The sequence below is a fragment of the Camelus dromedarius genome, chromosome 8, assembly GCF_036321535.1.
Source record: "Camelus dromedarius isolate mCamDro1 chromosome 8, mCamDro1.pat, whole genome shotgun sequence".
Classification (NCBI taxonomy): Eukaryota; Metazoa; Chordata; class Mammalia; order Artiodactyla; family Camelidae; genus Camelus; species Camelus dromedarius.
The window spans coordinates 74,750,568-74,774,030 of record NC_087443.1 but is presented as its reverse complement, the minus strand read 5'-3'; the positions used below and the strand labels follow the sequence as shown (position 1 = coordinate 74,774,030).

The 23,463-nt window shown below is 42.8% G+C and overlaps 2 protein-coding genes across 4 annotated transcripts in view; both read left to right on the top strand.

The window, feature by feature from the left end:
- Window positions 1–123: 123 nt before the first annotated feature.
- NSMCE4A (NSE4 homolog A, SMC5-SMC6 complex component) lies at window positions 124–13,097 on the top strand. Of its 3 annotated transcripts, XM_031461895.2 has the most exons (12): window positions 136–493; window positions 816–1,004; window positions 1,231–1,308; window positions 3,911–4,041; window positions 6,245–6,396; window positions 8,269–8,368; window positions 9,100–9,190; window positions 10,077–10,171; window positions 10,941–10,989; window positions 11,731–11,825; window positions 11,916–12,002; window positions 12,929–13,097. In XM_031461895.2, the coding sequence occupies exons 1-11, from the start codon at window positions 202–204 to the stop codon at window positions 11,988–11,990; spliced, it is 1,347 nt and encodes a 448-aa protein (XP_031317755.2). In that variant the 5' UTR covers window positions 136–201; the 3' UTR covers window positions 11,991–12,002; window positions 12,929–13,097. The 3 variants fall into 3 exon arrangements, with proteins under 3 accessions (XP_064344576.1, XP_031317755.2, XP_031317756.2); XM_031461896.2 differs by lacking the exon at window positions 816–1,004 and having other exon boundaries at window positions 149–493; XM_064488506.1 differs by lacking the exons at window positions 11,731–11,825; window positions 11,916–12,002; window positions 12,929–13,097 and having other exon boundaries at window positions 124–493; window positions 10,941–10,997.
- A 151-nt stretch (window positions 13,098–13,248) lies between these two features.
- Window positions 13,249–23,463, top strand: part of ATE1 (arginyltransferase 1) — a 153,650-nt gene continuing 143,435 nt past the window's right edge. Inside the window, exon 1 of the mRNA XM_064488502.1 lies at window positions 13,249–13,480. The gene's annotated coding sequence lies outside the window, so the exon portion shown is untranslated. The remainder of the gene's footprint in view (window positions 13,481–23,463) is intronic.

The following is a 23,463-nucleotide window of genomic DNA, read 5'->3' as shown; positions in this document are numbered from 1 at the left end:
CCCTCGGGGCGGGCGGGGCGGCGCTCTAACCACCGCGCCCCCGGCCCCGGCCCCGCCGCCGGCCTCCAGCCACAGGCGTCGCTGTGCGCTCGCGCCGGCCGGGGAGCCGCGTTCCGCGGGGAGCGGCGCTCGCGCCGAGCAGGGGTTTCAGTTTCTGGCGCGAACTTCCGCCGTTCCGAAGTTGCACGGCGGCTGGGCGCGATGTCGGGGGACAGCAGCGGCCGCCGGTCGGAGGGCCGGGGCCGGGGCCGCGACCCGCACCGGGATCGCACCCGCTCCCGTTCCCGCTCGCGGTCCCCGCTGTCGCCCGTGTCCCGCCGCGGCGCCGCTCCCGAGCGCAGGGAGGCCCCAGAGCGCCCGAGCTTGGAGGACACAGAGCCGTCGGACTCCGGGGACGAGATGATGGACCCGGCGAGCTTGGAGGCGGAGACTGACCACGGCCTGTGCCGCCAGATCCGCCATCAGTACCGGGCGCTCATCAACTCGGTCCAGCGTAAGGCGGGGCGCGGGGCGCGGGGCGGCGTAGGGGCGGGGGCCGGGCCCAGGCCCTGTGCGGCGGGGCTGACCAACGGCGCGGGGGGCTAGCCCCGCGCCGCCCGGCCGCGTCTCGGTTGACTTGCGAAGCGCTCCCACATCCATCATGTGGACCGGGCTGCACGACCTTTGCGGGGGCGCTCAGGTCCCCGATGGGCAGGACGGCACAGCTGGAGACCGGGCGCGGTCCGGGACTCGCCCTAGCCCAGATGGCCAGGAAGGGGGAGAGGCGGCACGCCGACCCCGTGCTCCTTTTCTTGCATCCCGCTGTTTCTCGCAAGTGGTCACCCGCCCAGCAGCGGCAGCGTTACCTGAGAGCCTTCAGAAATGCAAATCATCGGACCACACCCCAGACGTACCCAATCTGCAACAGTGGGTGGCCCAGGGGATCCTGTGGCTGGCAGAGTTTGAGAGCCACTCTGTTAGAAGCGCTTCTCAGAGGCTGCAGGAGTGGAGCCCTTTGGGTGAAGGTTGGTGGGAGCCATCTGGGTTCCCTTAATTTTAAAGTACATTCTGCTGAAAGGGTTCAGTCACCTTTATTTTTCTTGGCCGTTCATCTTTTCAGCTTCATCTTTTGGAAGTAACTCCCTGGGGAGCAGAGGGACGGGGCTTGGCTTTATTGCTGCGGGTGATTACTTTGTCAAGGACTTGTTAGTGAAGAGCACGTTTCCCAAAGCTTGTGTTTTTTCAAAATAGAAAACCGAGAAGATATATTGAATGCCAGCGACAAGTTGACAGAGGTTCTTGAAGAGGCCAATACTCTGTTTAATGGAGGTAATTCATTATTTTATGTATGGAAGCTTTTTGTTACCATGTGTTTGGGAATGGTTTTAATTAGTTTTACATAAGAGCAGAATTACTGACATCAATCAAATCTCATATTTATAATAGTGCTTTACTAGTTTGGGAACGTTTTTCACTGTGGCAATACTACTGCTTTTATTGTACACTTACCATTTCCTAAGCGCTTGACATGAAATTTGGGGGGGGGCAGGAGTCTGTTTTAACAAGCCACCGCCCCCGCCCCCCGCCCTTGTTCTGTTGCTTGTTCAAGTTTGAGAATGTTCCATGTATTATCTTTCTACTCTTTCTCCGGTTTTTACTGCTGTGCCCCCAGGCTGCATTGCTTGAATGGATGAATTAAAGGAAAACCTGAGCTGGCCTCTGACAGCCTGTTTCTTTCCCTGTTCTCCTCCCAGCCTCCCCTCCCTCAGCTCCTTGCTCTTGATTCACTTATAACCGAGTTGCGGGTGGCCATGTCTACAGGTGGACCTTTTGGTCTCCAGTCAGGGTGGTGTGTGAGTGTGTGTGTGCGTACCCGTGTGAAAGGGAGAGGGAAAGAGAGACAGAAGTATCGACACTGAACTCTAGACCATTGTTGGGGGGGCTCTAAAAAATAATCTTGGTTTGAATTAAAAGCAGCGGCAGTGTTGGTGCTAAGAGCAGGCTATGTGTTTGATGACAGAGGACCCGCCAGGGGTAACCCCTGATGTGGGCCCTGGGTCATGGAGCCCTAGGATGAGTTTCCAGACCACGTTTCCTTCCAAGCCTTCCTCTTTAGTTCTGTGGGAACAGAAGGGGAGAGTGCAGACAAATGTGGGTAAAGGCGTCAGCAGAACTTGGCGCTGCCCGGACACCACAATTCCTCATGTTCTTTGAGGACCAGGACATTTATATCTGCTCATTCCTTAGTATAGCTAATAGCTTAAACATTGTCCCCTTTTAACATTTTCTATCTAAATGCTTTCAAATTTATGTCCTTCTTGCTCTGACCGCAGCTTCCTTACCATCCCCCACCTTGGTCTACCAGTTTACTAAATCTCATCATACCTTCTGGAAGCAAGTCTTGCCTTTTCACCCAGTGAAATCCCTTCTCCACCCTCTGTAGCTTTTTCTTCTCTCCCAAGCCTGGAGGGCCAGGCCCCCTAGTCCCTCTCCTCAAGGTTACTCTTGACTCATTTGCCTCATTATTATTATTATTCACCCATCTTAAAATTTCTTGATCAACAGATCATTTCCCCCTCGGCCATTTCCACTGTGCTGACGGGGTCACCTCTTTAAGGCAGAGTTATACACTCAACTGGGCCCTAGGAGGTGGTCAGCAAGCATCAAATTCTGTATTGTCTGTATTTGTGGATTTGATGTTCTCAGTTTTAAGTCTTCAGAGGCGTGGCTCCATCCGGGAGAGATCTGCACTCTTCTCCCAGTAGGTGCTGTGAGGATGCTGGGCTCGGGAGATCTAGGACAGCCCAGGAACCAGCTTCTCTAGCATCTGCCTCTGCTTCGTTCTGTCACTCATTGTCTCTTAGACAGCAAGTCTCCCGATATAAAACGGAGGAAAAAGTAACACGTGACTACAAAACCTGGAGTCAGTAAGTTCACCAGCCTGAGGAGTGTTTGGGAAATTGGTGATTCAGATGAAATGGCCTTGAGGAGCAAGCCGGGCGTAGGCATTTCTGTATCTGAACTTCCCCGTGTTTGTCTCTTCTTGGCTTCCTTTTCCATTCAACTTTGCCAGTGTTCCCAGAGCACTTCCTCCCACTGCCTGTTCCCGTCGGGGTCTGATTAAACCCATGCCCCTCAGCTCTGCTGTTTGCTGCAGTGGACCCTTCCCTCATCTCCCCAAACTTCATGCTTGGTTTCCCTGCCCCGTTGCCTCTTGTCTACTTTGATTTAAACCTTTTCTCTCTATAGCTTATCTTAAATCCCATGTCCTCTGTCAGACGTTTTTGGATCATCCATGCCCAGAGGTCACAGCCCTGCTGCCTGTAGACCGCTCACTTGGTGGTGTTGGTGCTGCTGGGTGGAGGCGTGCGTCCCTGCTGCCTGTCCAGCGTGTTATTTCAGTTGAGGTTCCAGGACAACTTACTTGTTGCTGGTCAGCAAACCACCACGCCAAGCACAGTGCCTTACACATATTGGACATTCAGTCTGACTTACATCACCCTTGCAGGTGTTAATAGTGACTGGGATGGGTTACTGGAGTCAATGGGAAAAGCAAGTGTTAGAGATGGTGAAGGTAGTATTAAACTGGGATTATTAAGAGATTGTGGTTTATATGACTGAAACATTATGCTTGTCACCAGAAATTGACACAGCATTGTAAATTGACTATACTTCAATTAAAAAAAAATTGTGGTTCAGTTCCCAGGAGTAGGAAAAGTGCAGAGAGAGCTGGCTTTTAGGAAGACTGGTCAGCTTTGATTTCAGATTTTGGTAAGTTGGGCAGGGGCACCAATTTTTAGACAGAGATGGGTATGTTTGAGATTTTTTTGGTCCAGTGGGAAATGCGGAGTAAGTAGTTGGAAATTTAGGGGAAATACCTGTGGATAACGTGTATGCTGTAATATGTGTATTTTCCTTCTTTTTTGAATAGTGTCCCGAGCAAGAGAAGCAGTCCTTGATGCCCAGTTTCTTGTTTTGGCTTCAGATTTGGGCAAAGAGAAGGCAAAGCAGCTGCGTTCTGATCTGAACTCGTTTGATATGTTAAGATATGTTGAAACTCTAGTAAGTTCAAAGCTACAGAATCTTAACAAAAAATGTTTTATCTGCACATGCTGTATAATTATGTACTTGGCTGATATCCATATGCAAAGGGTTTTCACTTCATTTTTCCTTTTTTTGGTCTCAGATACCTCCAAAGAGATCTTATCAAATTAAACCAGATGATGTGAGAGCTAATGGTGGAATCTAGGTTGGGAGTTTAGAGCAGTTTGAAAATCTCCTGGCCTTCTAAGACTCTGAGTGCTATGTTTATTTTGAATGGCCATGTTTTTTCCTCACTCAACTATCCGTTCATAAATGTTTTAGCACATTCTCAGTGACCTGGAACCTTTGTCCTGAGCTGGGCAAAAGCCCACGTTGCAAGTGGCAGAGTTCAGCTGGAGATGAGTTAGGACTGCTGGAGGGGGCACATTTTGGTCTGTCTTGGAGAATATGTCAGAACCATATGAATATGATTGGGGTTCTGCTTTTGAGATTTTTTTTGGTGGTGGTTTTATTCACCTTTCTTTGCCTCTTAATACATTTGAATGGTTGCTACCTGAAATTTTGAAATTTTTGGTTGACTGATTGACCAAAAAAAAAGTGCAATGAGACTCTGCTGGTTTTTTCCCCCTTGGTTCTGCTCTGAGCCAACCTCTGCCCTAGCATGTTTGCTTGGACACTGAATTCCTGTCTGAATGTTTATTAAATGGTTATTAAAATGATTTAGTACCATGAGATCTGGCCAGATAAATTATTTTGTAAAAGTATGAGGCAGACGAGGTTTTTTGTTGTTTTTAAAACCTTAAATTTTTTAAAATCTAAGTTTAACTTCCTTAAGTTTCAAACCTTAAAATTTCCTTTTTCTTTAACTTTTAAATTTTGAGGTATAGTGCATTTTGAAAAATGCACCCGAATGTATAACTCAGTAAATAGAGTTGGCCATATATTGGGTAATCTTTTTAAAAATTACTCTTATCAGGGTGAGCTTTGTACTTTAAATAACATATCAAAATAAATTCCCAAAGTCTTAAAGCCGTCAGTGTAAAACCCTAAATTAATAGCTGTCTAGTCTCTGGATGGGGAAAGACTTTTTTAAAATATAGTAGCAAATATAAAGACTATAAATTGCCAGATTTGACCACAAAAATGGAAGCATCCTTCTCCAAGCGTCTGGTGTGGGACGGGGCAGCAGGAGAGGGGAGGGGAGCTGACCACACCTCTCTGACTGGGTTCTTGCAGCCTCTCTTTTTTTCAAAGTTTAATTGCCTTTAAAGGGTTAAGTTCTCTGAGGGCTTTTTGATTATTGTTTATATATGATACTACCATTTTAATTTGATAACTTCTAGGCATTTCATAATTTTATCATGTAATGTGTACTTTCATAAAAGTAAATTTAATATAATGCATTTTCTGCGAGATAGCTTGAAATAAGAGAATTATTAGACTTCTGCCAACTCTTCCCAGGAAGGCCATTTTAAGATGCCTGACGCTAGACCATGCTGTCTGCAAGTGCTGAGATAAAGCTGAATAGAGGGCTCCAGGAGGTTGGCTAAAAAGAAAAATTGAAAGCCAGCCAAACTCCCCTGTTCTGTCTCGGAACTTTTGCTTTGGGATATGATTTCATGTTTTTATGCTAATGCAGCTTTACTGATTCTTTAAAAATGAATGACTTGTGATCAGAAATTCCCAGCGGGGTTAGTTCTTCTGGTACGTCAACCTCTCAGCCTGCGGTGGGCTAAGCAGGGTTTCTCAGCCTTGGCACTAAGGACATTTCAGGCTGGGTGAGTCACGGTCGTGGGGGCCTGAACTATACCTTGAAGGATGTTAAACAGTATCCTGGCTTCTACCCAGTAGCTGCCAGTAACCCTGTCCCCTCCGCCCCCTCCCCGAGTTGTGACAACCAGAAATATCTCCAGACATAATGCCAAAAGACCCCTGGGTGCAGGCAAAATCACCTGGTTGAGATCCATCGGTCTAGAGCATCTTACTTTCTCACTCAAAAATTCTAAGTACATTGAGGAATATCTTCTGCCAAAAAGACGATACTTTTGAAAATAGGAATTTACATATATAAGATTATCTTTATGATAAGAAATTTAGCCAACATATTAGAACAGTCAAAACAGACTGCCTCTGGCCTCTTGTTTAGTGATAGAGATTATTGGACGTGGTAAATGATTGCTTGTGGCTTAACTGGGGTTTTTGTTTCCCTTCATTTTTGTAGCTGACACATATGGGTGTAAATCCGCTAGAAGCTGAAGAACTCATCCGTGATGAAGATAGTTCTGATTTTGAATTCATAGTCTATGACTCCTGGAAAATATCAGGCAAAACAGCAGAAAACACCTTTAATAAAACCCATACATTCCACTTCCTGTAAGATGATTTTAAAAATCTGACACACTGGCCATTTGTAATCCTTAAATTGCTCTTTAGGGACAGAAAAGTTATTTGGTATTGTAGAGGTGATGATCATGATGCCATTGGTTTAAGAGCCTGTACAATCTTGATGTGCTTGGAACCTCATCCTGCTTAATTTAAGCAGCGAAGGCCGTGGCCTAGCATCCCTTACCCAGGCACTCTGCCGGCCCCTTTGTTTCCCAGCGTGGAAGACTTTGGGTCTGTGACATCATGTCTGGCTTTGTTTCATCCTCTTTAAATCCTTAGCATGTAGAAGGTTGATACCTCCCATGAAAGGTTTCATAAGATTTTCTACCAATATATGTAAAGTACCATTTACTGTAATTCCCTGTTGGATGATTTCTGACCTGTATGACATGAAGACTTCTCGAGCCACTGTCACTTAAACTGCCCAGGTCATTTTTTGGACACAGCTCTGATTTTGAAAAGCTTTTCTTTATTCTCAAATGGGAATTGGCTTTACTTTCCCAGCTCAGTCCTGTGGAGTAACGAGAAACAGCTTGTACTGGTTCTTTTGTAAGAGAGCCTTCAAATGCCTTGTGGATAATTTCTCTAGGGTAACCACCCAAGTCGTTTCTTCCTTAAGTGAATAGCCCCGGGGCATTTGTCTCTTCTGATGACTCTTCTAGTCCTCCTGAGATCAGTAGCGTCTCAGATAGAGGCTTTGGAGGTGCTGATGTAATAGGCCTGTAGTGTGGGGCCAGGCATCTCTTTTCAACAAGACTTTTGTTAACTCAAGTGCCCGGAACCACTGTATATTATAGCAAAAACAGCAAACTTCTTTGTGATAGGACAAGTCCAGATCTTTTTTTTTTTTTTTTTTTTTTTTTGCTGTTGAGTTCTAGGCTCTGTCATAAATCCTGGGATCTAAAGATAGCCTTTTGTTATGTGACTCGACTTCATCTCACCATCTAGCCCAGTTTGCAGCCACAATGAATTATTTGCAGCTTTGCAGCCTTGCACTTGCTGTTCCTTGGCCTACAGTGTCCTTTCTCCCATTTTTTTCCATCTGATAAGGTTTACTTATCCCACAGGCCCCAACTTGGAAGCCTCTAGTAACTTCTCTAGACAGAGGAATCAGTGTAGGATCAGATTTCACAACCAGATCCGTCCCATGTCTGGGTAGATCCCTCTGCCCAGATGCTCTGCTAGCACTTGAGCAATTCTCCAGTACAGCACTAAAGGATCTACCATGTTATATGGAAATGGATCTGTGTGCATGAATATCTGCCCATCTACACTGCATACTTTGATCTCTTCAAGTGTAGGGACCACTTGGGTCTAAATTCTCTAGGCCTTGGTTTCTACACAGTATGTCTATTACTGTAGCTTAAATCTGCATGGAAGCTTTTTTTCCAAAAGGGAAAGGAATGCCATAGCCTCTGCTTGACCTGTTGTCCTCAGGTGTGTTCTGCGGTCCCAGGCTGTGGGCCTCTGCCCGGGCACCCCTACACCAAAGGCTTTTTACCCTAGTGGAGCTGCTTGTTCGCCTTCCCCACTTGTTCATCCTTCCCCCGATCTCTGAAGTTGGCTTTGCGAAACTCAATAGGCTGGCTGGGAACACCACAGGCATATTCACTGACTAAAGTCTGAAGATGCTTGAGGAGGTATCTATGGTCGAGTCAAGCTCCTAGGAGTTCTTTTAGAAACACAAAGGGAGCAGAAAGGATGTCACAAACCTGACATGAGTCTTGGTCTGACGTCAGCTCATTCATCACTGACACCTGGTCTGAATTTGCCTATGCCATTGGGAACTCCTTTCAGCTCGTGAAATTAGTTTGTTTTAAAAACAAACCAAAAAAGACATGAAAGCGTATTTTTCATTAGGTTGGGTTCAATACAAGGAGAGGCTCCTGTGCCAAAGCCACGAGTTGATCGTCCAAGAAAAGTTCGTATGATAGAAGAGCAGCAGGCAATGCCTGCCCAGGTTTGTTTTTTTCAAATGTTGCTTTTTAAAACACCTAAAGTTGAAATAGCCATTAGTGTAATGATACATGTAATCTGGCCATCTTTTCTAAGTGTTAGGGTCTGGAGTCAGGTTCTGTCACTTAAAAGGAATCATTTAATGTTTGAATCATTTTTTTATTTATTTAAGCCTTTAAATATTTTATCGGATTGACCACTTTTCTTAGTTTTAACTCAGTTCTGTAGTTTGGATTAGTTCTCCCAAACCAGGGTCTCTTAAACTCAGCACTATCAGCATTTGGGGCTGGAAAATCTTTGTTGTGAGAGGCTATTCTGCGCATTGTGGGTGGTTAGCAGTATCCTTGGCCTCGTCGTACTAGAAAGGGCATCCTTCCCCCCCAAACCCCACGTATGACACCAAATATTAGCAAATGTCCCCTTGGGGACAGAATCATTCCCAGTTGAGACCCACTATTCTGAACTGCCCCTTCTGTATTTTGTATTTGTATGTCATATTTAACCTGAAAATGGTTGATTTGGTAATGTTACTCCTCTGTTAGAAAATTAATATAAAAACGTTACTAAAACTAGAAAAATCTTTTTTTTTAAACTATAAATTTTAAGACAGGGATAAAAACTGCTAGCCATCCCCCATAAAAGATATTTAGAGGAATTTGGCCATGTAAGGGAGCGGGAAAGGTTAACAGGCGGGCAAGAAGGTCAGTCTGCTTGATAATGACTTTGTATTTTCAGTTAAAAAGAATGGAAGAATCTCATCAAGAAGCAACAGAAAAAGAAGTAGAAAGAATCTTGGGATTGTTGCAAACATATTTTCAAGAAGATCGTAAGTATGATACCAAGTTCCAAATGGGGCAATTTGTATTTATCAGTTAGACCGGTGTCACTTTTCAATGAGAACTTATTTTGATTTAAAAGGCATTTTCAGTTATAGGTGAAGGCTGAGTCATTTTGATTCTTCCTTGGCGTATGTATTTAATGAGGCTTCTCCTCTTCAGCAATCCCATGTGAGAACACTGGCGAAGTAAATTCTAACTTCTCATTTTTTATTTTTAAAAGATTTTTTTTTTGTTACAAAACAATACATGCCATAGAAGTGAGACGAGTAACAAGTCAAGTACCTGTTCCACCCACCCTCATTCCCTAGATGTCAGCACTTATAAAATGTGATGCGTATATTTTCAGATTTTCTTCTGTTTATGTCAGTCATATAAATATGCAACTAAGTAGTTGGGATTTTTTTTATAATTGGTTTTTTGCTTTTTTCAAAGCTAATCATAATATATACATCCTTATGCAGCACGACTTCCCCACGTGGACGTTTTCCCACATGGATTTCTCACTTACCATTTTCAGTAATTCCCACTGGGGAGCTATGTCATAAATATATTTAACAAATCCTCTATTAGTGGGCAAGTAGCATTTTACTTTTGTATAAACTGCTGGGGTGGAAAATCTTGGCACACAACTTTGTGCACATGTGCTAATATTTCTGTAGGACAGCTTTTTAGAAGTGGGTTGCCAGGTGAGTGGGCATGTAGATTTTTAATAGATACGCCAAATTGCCTCCTGCAGGGTTGTACTGATTTCCAGCCCACAAAAGGATGAGTGCCCATTGCCTTTCTCTGGCTAACGCTAGCGAGTATTGGTCTTATTGGTAAGCAAAAATAATTTTTCCTGTATTGAAGAATCTTTTCCTCTTTTTTCTGTAGCTGATACTCCTATGTCCTTCTTCGACTTTGTGATTGATCCACATTCTTTCCCCCGAACAGTGGAAAACATCTTTCATGTTTCCTTTATTATAAGGGTAAGACTTAAGATTATTTCTCTAATTGCTTTTATATGCTTTTAAAAGGATAAATAATAACAGCTATAGATGGGAGCTGGCAAAGGAATCTGTACAAACCAAAATGTGTCTTAGATCCATTGTAGCAAAATGTTGACAAGCTGTAGGCAGAAGAAACTAGCTAGAAATTTATGTGCTTGCTTTTATATCCTAGAAATTTTTAAGAGATAGAATTGGCAAAATATGAATATGGAACTATAGATAACTAAGTTTGAAATAATTTCAAAATAGATGGGTAAAAAGAAACATACTCAGAAATATACTTTAAGAATTTGCTCTAGTCTGTCTTTTTAGTCTTAGGTTGCATTCCTGCACTTGTAAGATGACTTTGATTTTAACCTTAGACAAAAATCTGTTATTGACCAAAGTATTTTTCCAGAAATGCGATCAGAAGCATATTTGGCAATGGTAACTGATAGAATTATGCATAATAAAATGTGGAGTATTCAAACAGTGAATCAGTTAAAGAGGCAAGATGGTTACAGATTTATTTTAGAGATCTTCAGGATGGAGGCTGTGTCTGGGTAAAATTGCTGATTAGAACCTGAGAGATAGTCCGTGTAGAGAAAGATGTTGGAGAAGGCTTGTCCATATAATCTCATTATCCTCACAGTACATTTTGATTGTCTAAGATACAGAATTTTCTAATTGAGTAATTTACTTCATCCAATGGGTATAGGTTTTTGAATCTAAATTTTAGTCTTCTCCTAAAATCACGTTTGTGTTTTAGGATGGTTTTGCAAGAATAAGACTTGACCAAGACCGATTGCCAATAATAGGTAAGTGATCCTGTGTTCAGAAAAATTACTTTTAGAGAAAATATATTTGTTATTAGAGTTGGTGAAATGTATCTTATTAAATATAAATGCGTTTTTATCTTAGGTAACAAACTTTTTTCAGTGCTGTGTTTTGCTCAACTAACTGAAAATACTAAAAACTTGATCATAGTTTAAAACCAATGGATTCATCTGTATCATTGATTCACCATCTACTGCTGTAAAAATTAACAAGAAATGATATAATTTCCCTTAAATTTTACTTTAGAAAATTTCTGATTGCAGTTTTTTTTTAAGTTTCCTTCTTCCTATTTTCTAACGCCAGCTCCTCGTCTCCCTGAGAGAATCTTTAATTCTTGGTTGAAGGATTTCACACTCTCTATCACTCTTTTCCTTCTAAGCTCTCCTGTAGAGGATGAAGTACTTTTATTGTACTTACCTGTTACTTTAAAAGTTCTTAATTTCATATTGGACTCACTAGGCCTTAGCTCTGTGGTTGGTTCATAGCTATGCAGAGGTTTCCAAGTGATTGGATCTGTTATTCTACCACATTTTTTTTTAATGGAAACAAGTGGAATTACTTGCTATAGTAATAATACTACAACACAATAATGCATGAAATTGTAATAAGCACGTAACATTCTACGTATCTTCTCGATACAGGTTTCATTCCTATTATTCATTGGTTTCTGTTCAGATTACCTCTTCTGATTTGACAACCTGAAAACTTTGTCTTTCAAACAGAGCCTGTTAATATTAACGAAGAAAATGAAGGAATTGACCAAAACACTCAAATTAGGAATCAAGGAATTATAGCTTTGAGTTATCGCGACTGGGAGGTAAAGCCCTGTATGTGGCCCCGGGCGGTTCATCTCCAAGAAGCCATCTGCTGTAAACCCAGTGCCCAAATGTTCTTTCTTCTCCACCAGGAGATTGTGAAGACCTTTGAGATCTCAGAGGCTGTGATTGCTTCAAGGCAAAGCCAGCCGAGGCTAAGTGCTTGACACCAGCTAAAGGTAACGTTTTCTATCAGGTGGCTGTGTGTGTTTATTTAAGTTTATTTTTCACTTTTTCACATTCTGGTGAAATTTGGATTTTGCTTCCCTCTAGTGTCCCATTCTTAGAACTGTGTGTTAAGTGGTAAAAAAGGCAGAAGAGAACCTAGTGGTTGCAAGTTCCCTTCATGGGTTGATTACTTTGGTGTTCTTAAGACTTGCAGTTGAAAGAGACAGAGCAGGAGATTGTTCTTGGTTTGGCTTTTCTCCCCCTGACAGATTGATAAATTAGCTAAGTGGAATACTGAATCCTCCCATCAGCTTTGTTCACTGTCCCATTAGATTCATTTATTTTGTAGATACAAAGTAGAAAAGGAGGATTGAGACAGAATTACCTTGGAATGATGTTGGTAATGGGCATGTCTGAAATTTGAGTAATGCTTATGAAATAATTCATTTTTTCGAAAGAGAACATTGCTAGTAGGAAATCTTAGTAGTGATCTGGCTTTCTGTACTGCACGCAGCTGTGGATGGGAATCTGGAGACTGGATTCAGTGGGCTCTGCCCCTTTAAAATGTTGGGCAAGTCACTTTATCTCACTTAGCTTCATTTTCCTTGTCCATAAATCTGTCCATGAAATGGGGGAATTTTGAACTAGGTAATTGCCAAGATTTTTTTTTTCTAGCTCGAATTTTCTTTGATTTTGTAAGTTAAAATTAGCTTTTTTGTACTTAATGGAAACTCTTTAATCTGTGCCTCAATTAATTGAGCTTCTTTTGTTCCAAGATAATTGAAGGAACGAGAACTGACCTGAGATATATAATGTGGGTGTAACTGGCCCCTCCTCACTGAGGAGACACTAGTTGTTAGATTTCATTAATGTATCTTAAATGAACTTTCAATTTATCATTTATAAACTGTTAACCAGCTATTTTCCCTTTTTTTAGGACTCACGTGGATAGTGAAATCCAAAAAGGAAAGCAGCATGTATTGTATATATTGTATGATTAGACATTTTTAAAGACATATTGTTTTTAGTAAAATGTAGCTTTTGATAGTTTATGAATTTGTCATGGTTGTCTTTAATTAAAGGAAATTCACTGCCATATTCACAAATCATTGTAGTTATTCTTTATTTTCTGTTCTTGGGAGAGTTTCTCCTTTCTCCAGTCCTATCCCATTGCAAGTTTTGGTTAGGTTGTTAATGGCCTAAAGATCATTATCATTCTTTTTACACCTTTTTTTTTAGCTGTACAGTTAACTAGTCAACAAATATTAAGTTGCACCATATGAAATTGTTGTTTTTAAGTAAAATACAGTCAGGTAGCAGCATTTTCATATGATTCAGCCTATGATTTACACATAAGAAACTATTCGGTCCTTTTTCAAGGCAGGCTGGACCACTTTCCCCAGCAGTGCCAGCCCTGGATCCATCTTCCCCGCAGTCCTCTCTTTGTACACAAGGGCTGCTGATTGGCCAGAGGGAACCACACAGCGGGGTGAGTAACGCTGCTCCTGTGTTTGCTGGTCCGTCAGGCCAGTCCTTGATGTTCTCTGAGTCATGGTTGGTTCCTTTTCCCATTCACCCACCTTCTGCATCCATCCTTTCTCACTCCTTCCCTCTGTTGTCAGAGGTGGAGGTGTCTGTTCTGTGGAGGCGCTGGATTCCTGCATCCTCGGCTCTCTATTCTGTCCATCATCCCCTCTTCATATCTAGCACTTTCCCTTCAACTGTGCTCATCTGTCATCTTAAAAAAAATTACTGTGGCGCTTCTCAGGCTACTGTCCTATCTCTTTTTAAATCAGAATCATTTGCTGTCTCCCCCTTTGTCAGACCTCAAACTGTGTAGTGAGCACCTGCTGTCCCACCATTCTACTGGGGGTCTCTTAGACGCCAAATGTATTGGTGATTCCTTTCCAAATCTGTTAAATCCAGTGGATAAATGCTGTGCATCTGACACTTGAAAATTCACTTTTGAAAACTGTGCATCGTATGTCTGATGCTTTCCCTGGTTCCCCTTCCATGACCTTACTCTCATGACATAACACATCTGTATCCTGAACATTGCCAAAACTTTGACTAAACTTCTTTAAAAAGCTGCAGATGCACGTAACCAATGGCTCTTTGGACCACATGTGAGCCATCTTTTATACATGTGTTTAAAACGGCCCCCCAATTTGTTTTCCCTGTAATTCCTGCACGGGTGTTTTTACTACTTTATTGTCTCAGAAAGAAACCCAGGATTTCTTTTCTCTTTTACCCCGTGTAGCCTCTACCACCTTCAGTCATGGATTCCCATTTGGTCTCCTGATTCTCTGTATCTTGCCCAGCTCGCTGCCCCTGACTCCCATCTGCGTTCCCCACTTCCTGTCCATCCTTCAGATCTCTTCCTTTTCTTCACAACTCCTTGTCAGTTTCTCAGCAGTTTCCCCACTGTCTTCAGGATTTGAAACCCTGAGCTCTTCAATGATGCCCAAAGCCTCGCAGGATCAGGTTCCAGGCTCACTTCCTTCCTCTCTGAACTCTAGCCATCTCTTTCATTTTGGTTAAGCAGCTTTAGTGAGATATACGTCACATACCATACTGTTCACTCATTTAAACTGTGTAATTTATTGCCTTTTGGTCTATTCACAGGGTTGTGCAGTCCATCACCATAATCTAATTTTAGAACATTTTTGTCCCTTCAACCTTGGACTCAGTAGCTGTCAGTCACCCCTCCTCACCTACCCGCCTAACCCCCCAGCCCCAACCAACCACTAACCTGCATTCTGTCAAAAAATTTTCTGTCTCTATCTCCACACATTTGCCTATTCTGGACATTTCACACAAAGGGAATCACGCAACATGTGGTCTTAACATTTTAATTTTTCAAGCATGTGTGTTTAGAGCTGCCTTTTTCATTCATCTGCTTTCTACTTGTTTCAAACTCCTTGTCAAGAAAAGTGGTTCCCTTTTGCAAGCCAAGGGGCCAAAGCTGTTACTTTGCATTTTGTACCTTTCTGTAATTGTTTGAGTTTTCTAACCACACACTTCTTCATTATTTTAAAAAATTATCAACGGAAGTTACCTGGACAGAGAGATTATGGGCCACTTTTACTTCTTTAGACCTCTGAATAGGAAAAAAAAACTAGTATGTCATCTCTTAAAAATCAAACACAGGTAACATCCCCAAAGCCTGTTTCCTTCCAGAACTTTGTGTTGTAACAGCACCTTGTGTTCACCTCAGTTCCTCCGTTTGTGCTTCTCACATTGTTTGCACGCGTTTTCCAGCAGAGTTCCCCCAGTGGAACTGAAACTAAAATAAGGCTGGGCCTCACTTCTGTGCCGATGGTGGCTGGCGGGAGGGGGCACTGGTGTTGAGTTTCTCCCGCCTGCTCTGCCTGCCTGAGGAGTTACCATCCAAAGTGCATTCTCAGGCCCCGCGTTCCCCATAAACTGCTACCCTACCCTCTAGTCCATATTCTCGGTGTAGCTTTTACACCTTCTCAAATAGATTGTGAGCCCCTATGGGCTACGTCATAGAGTCCTGGATCTCTGGCAGGGCTGGGGCTTAGGCCTAGGTACATGGTATCCCGTTAGATTTCAGGTGCACTGGAGAATACAAGACAAGGTGTTGTCTGCATAACAACTGTAACAGGCTTTTACACTCTGTCTATATTTATAGAGAGGGAGCCAGGGCTCTTTAGTCAAGACCAACTCAGAAGCTGTGGAATTGCAGATTTCTTTTGTTCATATTCTTAGGAGCCGTGTTCCCATAAAAGAACAATGAAAAGCATAATGAAGGAGAGGCTTGGGGTGGTAGATTAAAAAATGGCTGCAAGTGTTTTTGCGAGAGTCTGTTTCTCTCCCCTTGAATGTGGGCTGGTCTTGGTGACTTGTTTGATCAGTAGAACACGGCAGAAGTGGTGCTCTGGGACTTCTGAGACTAGGTCTTAAGAAGCCTGGTGGCATCTGACAGGCTTCTCAGAGCCGTGAGTCACCATGTTTTAAGTCCAACTACCACATGGCTCTGAAACTAAATGGGGGGGGGGTGGACAGAGAGAGCGACCAGCTAGGAGCTAGGCTCAACCTTCTAGCCACCCCTGCACCAAGCCATCTTGACCCTGCAGACTAGCCCAGCCATCCCCTGAATGTCCCCAAGGAGTCCCAGTGGGGCTGCATGGGGCAGAAAAGTTGCCCAGCTGAGCTCTGCCTGAATCCCTGATACAGAATTGTGAGATAAAATGGTGGTGGTTTTAATTCACCAAGTTTTGTGTAATTTATACAGATAGCTGAAACACTTGGGAATGCTGTGCTTGTGGTTTAATTTTTTTCCCCCAGTGTGATGCAGTTAGAAACAAAATTAGGGGATAGGAGGTTTTACTGCACCAACATCTATGAAGGTAATGCTACAGCCTAAAAAAGATATAACAAATCTAGAAAATAATTCAAATTTTATGTTTTTCTAGTTGACGCCTCAAAAATGGTGGCATCCTCAAGAACTCTCTTTGGAGTGGTTTTTTAATTTTATCCTCTTTATTTGACTTTTCCATCAGAACAGTCACTTCTATAAGTGAGTCTTGGTAAGGCTGGACAAGTGGATAGGCTGTGACCCATTCAAGTTCTTTTACTTTCTCTTTCTCCACCTGCGGTTTTAGGAAAGGAGGAGCTTGGGCAGAGAGTTTCTGAGCATCTCGCTGATGGTTCCTTTGCTCTGTGAGTTCTCTCCCTCGAGTCATTCGGTCTTGATGTCCCTTAATCTGTTTCTCTGCCCAGGCCAGCCTGTGCTCTTTGGTCTTAGTTTTGTGTATTTTCTGGATGCTTTCAGTGTTTTCATTCTTCTCCAGTGTTAATGCTTTGGGGAAGAGCATTTCACTTGGGATTCTCAGAGGCAGTGGTCGGAACTCGTGGTCCCTGAGGCCCCTGGCTTGTTTGGCTCGGTGTATGTGTTTCTCTATCTGTCTCAGCTCCTTCTCAGGCACCGGGAAGCACCGTTTCTTAGCATCTTCTGTTTTTTCACTTGGTCTTTTTTCCTCTTCCTCCTCTTTAACTTCCCATTTCGGAGTCACTTTGTGTGTGCGCGCCTCTTCCAGCATCATTTGCTGGTGGTGGTGATAGAAGTATGCCTCTGCTTGGGCAAACCGGAAGTCAGAAGACATGGCCTTAAGTTTGTGAAGTGTTTCATTCTCCTGTTGAATCTTTTGGGCTAACAGTTTCCTTGCTTCTGAAGAATGGACACCACCTAAACCCTTTGCAAAGGGGAAGTATTAGAGCTCTTTAAGTTGGCTGTCCTTTATTTCGTTCTGTGTTCGTCCATGGCATGGGTCTCGGGGGGCTGTCCGCCCTGCCTGCCACGCTTACATGTCCCAGTTAGGGTCTCTTCGCGGCTTCATGTCTTCATCAAACCTCCCACGTTCTGCGCCCCCCGGCACTCCCTCCTAGCTGAAGACTCGGCCTTAGATGTCCTGGAGAAAACAGAAGCAGCCACCCAGGAACACCGTCCTCTTCCCACCAGCCCTGAGCGTCCGTCCCGGACGCTGCCTTCTGCCTTTCTGGTGGAAACACTGCCGCTTCGTCTGTCAAAGCCGGTTCTTGTTAGCTTGTTAGCTTCGTGAGCTACAGTTTGCAAAGGTCAAATTCCCTTTCCTGCTTCGAAATTTCCCGTCTACTGGATCACTCTATCCGCATAAGAGTACGCTTCAGTAAATATCATCTTAAAATAGAAGACTATTCCTGGCCCCCTTCGCGGTGTAACTGGAAGCAGTTACTCCTCCACTTCCTCCCCTCACATTTCCCCCAAAGTCCTCTTAGGTTCAGCTCCCATCCCCGACCACCTGTCCGAGACTGCTCTCGCCTCAGTCATGAGTCATCTCCCCAGTGACAAATCCAGTGATCTCATCTCTGCCCTGTCATACTGGACCTCTCAGCAGCAGAGGTGACCCCTCTCCTCCTTGAAATACTTTACTTTCTCCTGGCTTCCAGGCGATAGCCAAGGGCATGTGACTGGGGCTATCTTGGACCCTCTTCACTCCTCCAGCCATTAGCTAAATATCCCCAAGTACCTGAATAGCCCCTCATTCCCTTCCTACCTCACGGCTACCCCTCCACCTGCTTTTCTAGTTGTTTTTTAAATGTAATGTAGGAAAACAGCAGAGAAACTGGCACTTAAGAGAGCACAGTCACATTTCGGCTTCCTTGGACAAGGACAGTGTTGGTCCTTCAACAAGTGACAAACCGTCTGTCAGATGCTACTCTAGAGTGGGAGTGGGGGGTAAGGCAGACAGCCAAGGCACCCATCTTCAGACCTGGACACCGCCGACCTGACATCCCTTTTGACGCGTCCTCCAGGGCGTTCGCTTCAGCTTCCCCCTTCTCAAACCTGTCACTTCTAACTTCAAAGTGCCCCCAGCCTAGGGTCGAAGCCAATAACTAGCTTTCCTAAATCCACACTTCTCTTCCTGTGTCCCCAGCCCCATCAGACCCGTCACACCACCCAGAGTGATCTCTGCATTGCATAAATCTGAGCACATCGCTTTCCTGCACAGAATCCTATTGCTTTTAGGAGAAAATCCCAAATTCCAGTGTGGCACCTGTAATCTGGTTCCTGACTTTGTCTCCAAACACACTTCTCAGGGTGACTGGCTGCTCCCTCTGCTACAGCCACACTGAATTTTCTGTTCTCTTTCCTACCTATTTTCATGTGTTCTTCCTTCATATACTCCCAAACACACAATATAGCAGCTCTGACTATGATACTTAGTATATAGTTTTTAGGTTTTAGCTTAAATGTCACTTCTTCAGACATTCTACATCCTCATTCAAATAAAATCCCATCCTTTCTGGGAGGGTATAGCTTAGTGGCAGAGCACATCCTTAGCATGCACAAGGTCCTGGGTTCATTCCCCAGTACCTCCACTAAAAAAAATTAAAATTAAAAAAATTAAAGACATGTTTAAATAATAAAATCCCACCTTTTCATAACAGTTCTGTCTGTGGTAACTATTTGTTCAATCTCTACGTCCCTCACTGGACTAACCCGGTGAGAATGTGGGTGGTGGTGATTTTGTTTGGTGCTGTCCAGTCAGCACCACTGGTGCTCAGTGAACCAGACACTGAACTAAACACTGAAAGCAAAGCACACTCCCTTGAAATACTTAAGCCCCCCCCCCTTTTTTTTAACCTCCATGATAAACTTATGATTCTATTACTGGCTTCAAAGCTCATAGTAAGTATATTTCCTCACCTTAATCTTCTTTTCTAATGGGGACTGTGAACCTACTGCAATCTGAGGGTCTTGAGTGTTTTTGGCCCAGGCCAATCTAGAAGAGCAAAAAGAGAAATTATACTGGGGTTTGGAGAAAGGTTTTGGGAATATGCTCTGGTGTGAATGGTAACAGGGAGTTGATCTGGGACTCATTTTTCACATGTAGCAAAAGGCATGTCTCTGTCCAAAAGGCAGGACTCCACGGTGTGTTTAAGTTCTTCTATCTTTCCTTGAAGTGAGAAAGGAATGCTTTCTGATAAAAGTGTGAGAGCCACATTGTGTTTGAGGTTGAGACTGTCAACAGTACGTCTTATTTTAACACTGGAGAGGGAAGGCTTAGTTACTATTTCAAATTCCACAAACCACTGTTTGTGGATGTTGGTGGTAGAACAAAGAACTTACCTTTGATGAGAAATTAAGGTTTCAAAACTAGTAAGTCCATTTTAAGTTCAGTTATGCATAAAGTGATAAAGAATAAATATAACTGATCAGCTATCATGAATTTCCAGTAATAGCTATCTGACTATAACATGTTTCATGATTCTTGTGTGAGGTCTACATTTTAGATAGATAATAAAACAACTTGACTACAAATGTTTTTTTAATTTAATGCAGGAAAAAACAAATTTATCCCTTAAGATAGAGCACTCACATTCAGGCATCAAGACCTCTTATTTCTTCAGCTGCTTAGTTAGCAAATAGGTTCTGTTTAGCAATCTGGGTTGTAAATATTGTTTCTCTGGCCTCTCTTAGCAGTGAAAAAGAAGGATTTTATAACATGGAACTGGAAAAAAGACTATTTGCTGTTTAGCAAAGCTGATTTCTCAAAGTCTCCTATTTCTGCTTTCATATTTTTCTTTCCTAAGCTGTTCTTATATTATTTCCATAGCAACATTTATAGTTTACCATACAATAGGCATTGTGCTAAGAACTCAGATTCTTTTACTGAGTCTTCTAACCATATGAGGTAGGTACCCATTCTCCCCTATTTCATGGCAAAGTGGACTGAGGTCAAGAGAGGTTCAGTGACTTGCCAAAGCTCCACGGGTTGGTGTCAGAGGCAGGTATGTGCCTGTGTGACTCAAAGCAATTAATAATTCATTTCTGTGCTACACTCATCCTCTGACAAATGAACATTCTCCTGCCTTTACTCAAAATGTGAGGACAGGAATACCTACTGTTCTTCTGCACTCAGATCCAACCATTCGGAGTCTGTCACCAAAGGAGGGTGCGAGGGTGGGGTCTGCACTGCCGGCTGACTCTTCCACAGCCCCCCACTGCACCCTCTCCTCAGAGCACCTTTGGTTACTTCTGCTGATCCCGGGTCCCCTTGCTTTTTATCTCTGGGGTCTTCTGTTTCAGCCATCGCCCTATCCATCGCCACCTTTACAAACAACATCTCAGCCCTTCACTTTCTTCCTTGCAGCCTCTGCCCTCCTCAGCCGCTCTGCCAGCTCTAAGCGCTCATTCTCTATTTCTGCAAAGTCCTGTCTTGCAGCCATTCAAGTTTCTGGCCCCCTTTCAGACTTTCAGCTACCTCCTGTTGATCCTTCAGGAGGCCTCGAGCTGATTTCTAGGGCAACCAGCAGCAGTCACAAGCTTGTTTTATGTGTCATCACTGTCTGAGATTGAGCCTCCTGTGAGGTGGTAGGTTAGGACACCGTCTGGCTGGCAAGGAATGAACTTTAGCGTGAGCTGAGCCAAATGGCCCAGACAGAAAGCAGAGGGGCCTGTGTTTCACACACACAGGCATCCCTACTTAGTGCAGTTAGAGAAAGAATCTTCCAAGGCAACAGGTGTGTCTTTTTCTTTTTTGGAATATATACTATGTATCTTGCATGGAAACGAAATCATGGAATTAGTGGGGAACCCTGGAGTGGATCCTGCACGCGCATTCGCAGTGGTTGGAGGTCAGACGTGTATTCGGGTGGCCCAGTCACGCGGTTTCATCATCTCTTAGCTGGTGTGTCACTCAGCTAAATAATGTTCCTGCTTTGGAGGTTTTGAACTTCAATATTCTTTAATATACTTCTAATCATATACTATTTAATTATGTTCATAACTGGTCATTATAGATGCAGAAGATACACCAGTGTTAAGATACAAATGAATGAAAATGAGCCTGCATGTTCACTTCAGGGTGCTATTCACCATAGATGTCAGCTGCATCCATTTCAACAAAGCCCTCCTGTAGCCCTCATGCAGACCAAGATGTCTCTAGTTCCTAAAAAAAAACGTGAAATGGAGAAAATACAATGGTTAATTACAACCTGGCTTCTGTAGTAGGAATAACATCTATCCCTGCCAAACGTGCTGTTTGTAGAGATGTGCTTGAATCTGTAGCCCCAAACCCATATTCAGAAATAAGTTATAAAAGTAAGTTTACTTTATCTGAAATTAATGTAGCTACTGCAGCTTCCTTTTGATTAGTGTTAGCGAGAGTATATATTTCTCCGTCCCTTTACTTTTAGTCTATCTGTGTTTTTATGTCTGAAGTGGGTTTTTCTACAGATAACGTATAGTTGAGTCTTATAGTCTCTCTTTAAATTAGTATATTTAGACCATTGATATTTAAAGTGATTGTTGATGTAATTGGATTAGTATTTACCATATTTGTTACTGTTTTCTATTTGTTGCTCTTGTTTTTCTGGTTTTGTGTGTGTGTGTGTGTGTGTGTGGTCTACTCTTATTCTGCCTTTTCTGATTTTAATTAAGCATTTTATGATTCTATTTTTTTTCCCTTCTCTTTTAGCATAGCAATTATACTTCTTGTTTTGCTTTTTAAAATTATACTATTTTGCAGGCAGTGCAAGTGCCTTACAAAAGAGTATTCCCAGTTCCTCCCTCCCACCCCTTGTAACACTGCAACCATTCATTTCACTTATCCACAAACTTGTACCCTGTACACGCTGCTATTGCTATTTTAATCCATCTGTTACCTGTCAGGTCAATTAAGATTTGAAAAATTAAGAATCTGATTTTTTTACCTCCATTTATTCTTCTCTAATGCTCTTCCTTTCTTAATGTAGATCTGATTTTCTTTCTTTCTGAAGAGTTTAACATTTCTTGCAAAGCAGGTTTTTTGGAGACAAATTTCCTCTATTTTTGTTTGTCTGAGAAAGTCTTCTCCTTCACTTTTGAAGGGTAATTTTGTAGGATACAGAACTCTAGACTGGTGTTTCTTCCTTTCATAATTTTAAATATTTCACTTTCCTTTCTTGTTGCTTGCATTATTTCTAACAAGAAGACTGATGTAATTCCTACCCTTGCTCCTCTATAGATAAGGGCTTTTCCCCCTCTGGCTTTTTTCAAGATTTTTGTTTGTCTTTGATTTTCTGCAGTTTGAATAGGATATGCTGACACACAGATTTTTTTTGACATTTATCCTGCTTGCTGTCTATACCGCTACGATTTAAAAATTCAAATAAATTTAAATAAAAGTTCAGTTTCCCTGTCTCACTAGCTACATGTTAGGTGCTCAGTAGGCACACATGGCAAGTGGCTACCAAACTGGAGAGCACAAGTCTAGACAGTGGAGGGATGGGGTCCAATCTGAGACCTTGGCAGTGAGTGGCCCATAGAGGAAAGTGTCTTCTAGGATTCTACCACTCCTAGACCTGAGACCCCTGGTCCCCAATCCACCTCCCTGCCTTGCTCATACACAGGCTTTTTCTAGCATGTCCTCTGTATTTCACTCTTTCCCTCTGGCTTAATTCAATTGTTTTGCTCACAACACTTTCTTCATTTCACTTTAATTCAAGAAACATGGGCCTATCACCATGCAGATTCCTTCACATCATCTGTGCCTAGTACCGAGCCTCACTCTTAAGCTTTGCAGACTTGATTTCACATCCAATTACATCAACTGTGTTAATGACCAAACATGCTAGTGTTGCCAGTGTTTTATTCTGTTGAGAAAATTAAAAAGACAACTGTCTATTGATGACAATTTTATAAATAAAAGGACATTCTAATAGTGCCCTATTCCAACTCCCCCCAAAAAGGGGGAAACTAAATGAAGCTTTGCATTATTTTTCTAATTTGGACCTGGAAGATGAAAATTTTGTCTGTAATCCTCAGCGAACTAAAGACATCTAGGAACCATTGCCTTAGTATTAAGTCTGTAAGTCCAAACCTAGTATTTGCTGATCTCTTCTTTTTCAATAATTTTATTTTTATAACCCTTCCCCATCCTATTTGTTTCTTACTAGCTGTATGATCTTGGGCAAGCTATTTGG

Bases quoted from the DNA above. Each gene is read 5' to 3' on its own strand.
- NSMCE4A (XM_031461895.2), top strand. From the start codon at position 202: ATGTCGGGGGACAGCAGCGGCCGCCGGTCGGAGGGCCGGGGCCGGGGC. The intron at 494-815 runs GTAAGGCGGGGC...GTTTCTCGCAAG, and splicing joins GCTCATCAACTCGGTCCAGC to TGGTCACCCGCCCAGCAGCG. The intron at 8,369-9,099 runs GTTTGTTTTTTT...TTGTATTTTCAG, and splicing joins AGCAGGCAATGCCTGCCCAG to TTAAAAAGAATGGAAGAATC.